Here is a 2,655-nt window from a genome sequence, read left to right on the forward strand (position 1 = left end):
AAAAAAAAAAAAAAAAGAAAAAAGAAAAAAAAAACCACACACACACACATCAAAATTTTCAAGTTAAGAGATAATGCATAATTAATTGAAAACGTGCATAAATAAGCATTACATGTAACAGAATACTCCGAATGCCACAGGGTTAAATGTATACATGAAGACCTCCTCGGAATAGGTACCCATTCTGAAATTCACTAAAGTTTATCTCACACATGTGAATATATCAATAGTTTTTTATCTCTGATATTCCCACAAATATTTACCTGTATTGCCTGGTTGTTTTTGTTTGTAAATTACTTTCTTCTCAGGTTATTAAATTACACAAGAAGATTCAATTGTCTCCTATTTCAGGCGTTTCGCAATGAATAGGCTTCCCCCCAGTGTGTATCCGCCTGTGCCTTTTTAAGTGACTGTTTGTGATAAATGCTTTCCCACAAATTTCACAGCAATAAAGTTTTTCTCCGGTGTGTATTTTTCTGTGAGTCGTTAAAGAACTGTTGTAGACAAAAGATTTACCACAGATTTCACAATGACATGATTTTTCTCCACTGTGACTTATCATATGCGTTGTTAAATAACTTCTAGACACAAAGGATTTACCACACACTTCGCAGTGGAATGGCTTCTGTCCAGTGTGTATTCTCATGTGTCTAGTTAAGACACTATTATCAACAAATGACTTTCTACAAATATCACAATGGAATGGTTTCTCTCCAGTGTGGCTACGTTTGTGAACTAAAAGATGAGAATTGTTAACAAACGGCTTCCCGCATATTTCACAGTGGAACCGTCTCTCTCCAGTGTGTTTCATCTTATGTGTCTTTAGGAGACCATTGGTGACAAAGGACTGACCACACACTTCACAATGGAAAGGTTTTTCTCCAGTGTGAATTCTCTTGTGCGTAGTTAGATAACTGTTCGTGATAAACGATTTCCCACATATCTCACAGTGATAGGGTTTTTCTCCAGTGTGGCTACGTTTGTGAACTTCAAGATGTGGATTATTACGGAACGATTTACCACAGATCTGACAGTGAAATGGTCTCTCTTCAGAGTGGATTCTTCTGTGTTTTGTTAAGACGCTTTTATTGACAAAATACTTGCCGCATATTTCACAACAAAAAGGTTTCAATCCGGTGTGTAGCAGTTTATGTTTTGTCAACTCACTGTTAGAAATGAACGATCTTGCACATAAGTCGCAATGGAATGGTCTTTCTCCAGTGTGACGACGTATGTGAATGACCAGATATGAATTGTTAACAAATGATTTCTCACATATTTCACAATAAAATAGTTTTTCTCCGGTGTGTGTTATATTGTGAACAACGAGACTAGATTTATCACAGAATGATTTTCCACATATTTCACAGTGGAATGGCCTTATTCCACTGTGTATTCTTGTATGTTTTGTCAAGTCACTTTTACAAATGAAGGCTTTCCCACAATCTTGACAACCAAAGGGTTTTTCCCCTGTATGTATCCTTTTATGCTTTGTTAAATCACAATTAGAAACAAACGATTTCCCGCACACATCACAATGATAGGGTCTCTCTCCAGTGTGGATTCTTTTGTGAACAATGAGACTAGAATTAACAGAGAAAAATTTGCCACAAATTTCACAGTAAAATGGCTTTTCTCCAGTGTGAACTCTTTTGTGTGCTGTTAAGTTACTGTTGGACACGAAACTCTTCCCACACTGTTCACAGTGGAAGGGTTTATCTCCAGAATGTACCCTTGTGTGTGTTTTTAAGTGACTACTGCTGAGAAAAGATTTCCCACATATCTCGCAATGATGAGGTCTTTCTCCTGTGTGGATTCTTTGGTGATTTCTTAAATAGCTAAAATACACAAAATACTTCCCACATACATCACAGTGAAATAGTTTTTTCTTACTGTGTATTTCTTTGTGTAAGATGACTTCGTATTCTGTAGAGAATGTCTTCCTACAAATCTCGCAGCGATATTCAGGAACACTTCCGTTTTCAGCTTTCTCATTTTCGTCTGTTTCTCTAACTGTATCTACATTGTTAATAACAGTTGCGTTACAAGTGTCCAAGTGATTAACGTTCTCCATGTTAATTCTTGAGCAATAACTTAAAAAGCTGACAAATGTCCGAGTTAATCTATTATCAGTTTCTTGTCTCAGATGTCATCGACTTCTCTTTACATCTGCAGAAAAATATTCAATGACGATACAGTTTTCGACTCACCAGTAGAAAGTCTGCTATTGACTGGGTCTTCTCCAAGTGGGCCACATTATGGAGATTCATATCATCATTAGTATCTTCTCTTAGATATCATGGGATTTGCAGAAAAATATTCATTGCTGATATATTTTCTACTTACCACAAGAATACCTTTGACTGACAGGCTGGTTCCACCCGCAATTAACATTCATATTGAAAAATATAATTAACGGAAACTATGTAGGCAAAAACAACAAGGAGCTTCAATGAAGATTTGCAGACGTCCTGATGAAGTCAAGGTTTGTCCACCACAGGCAGATGTGGACCACTCAGCATAACTGCAAAGAAAGGAAAGATACAAGAGATGAAGGGGTAAGACCAATATCACAGTGTGTGTGTGTGGTTCAAAATTGCACAAAACAACAAACGACAGAGACAGATAAGGGAACAGCAAACAAGGGGCATTAGT

At 36.8% G+C, this 2,655-nt stretch overlaps 2 protein-coding genes across 3 annotated transcripts in view; one reads left to right on the forward strand and one right to left on the reverse strand.

The window, feature by feature from the left end:
* LOC106883473 (uncharacterized) overlaps positions 1-316 on the forward strand; it is a 2,298-nt gene extending 1,982 nt beyond the window's left edge. The window contains exon 2 of the mRNA XM_014934498.1: positions 309-316. Within this exon, the coding sequence (XP_014789984.1) occupies positions 309-316 (8 nt within the window). The remainder of the gene's footprint in view (positions 1-308) is intronic.
* LOC106883489 (zinc finger protein 62 homolog) overlaps positions 16-2,655 on the reverse strand; it is an 8,072-nt gene continuing 5,432 nt past the window's right edge. For both annotated transcript variants that reach the window (XM_014934517.2, XM_014934516.2), the window contains one exon: positions 16-2,524. In XM_014934517.2, coding sequence (XP_014790003.1) covers positions 332-2,074 — 1,743 coding nt within the window. In that variant the 5' untranslated portion in view covers positions 2,075-2,524 and the 3' untranslated portion in view covers positions 16-331. The remainder of the gene's footprint in view (positions 2,525-2,655) is intronic.

The sequence above is a fragment of the Octopus bimaculoides genome, chromosome 28, assembly GCF_001194135.2.
Source record: "Octopus bimaculoides isolate UCB-OBI-ISO-001 chromosome 28, ASM119413v2, whole genome shotgun sequence".
Lineage (NCBI taxonomy): Eukaryota > Metazoa > Mollusca > Cephalopoda > Octopoda > Octopodidae > Octopus > Octopus bimaculoides.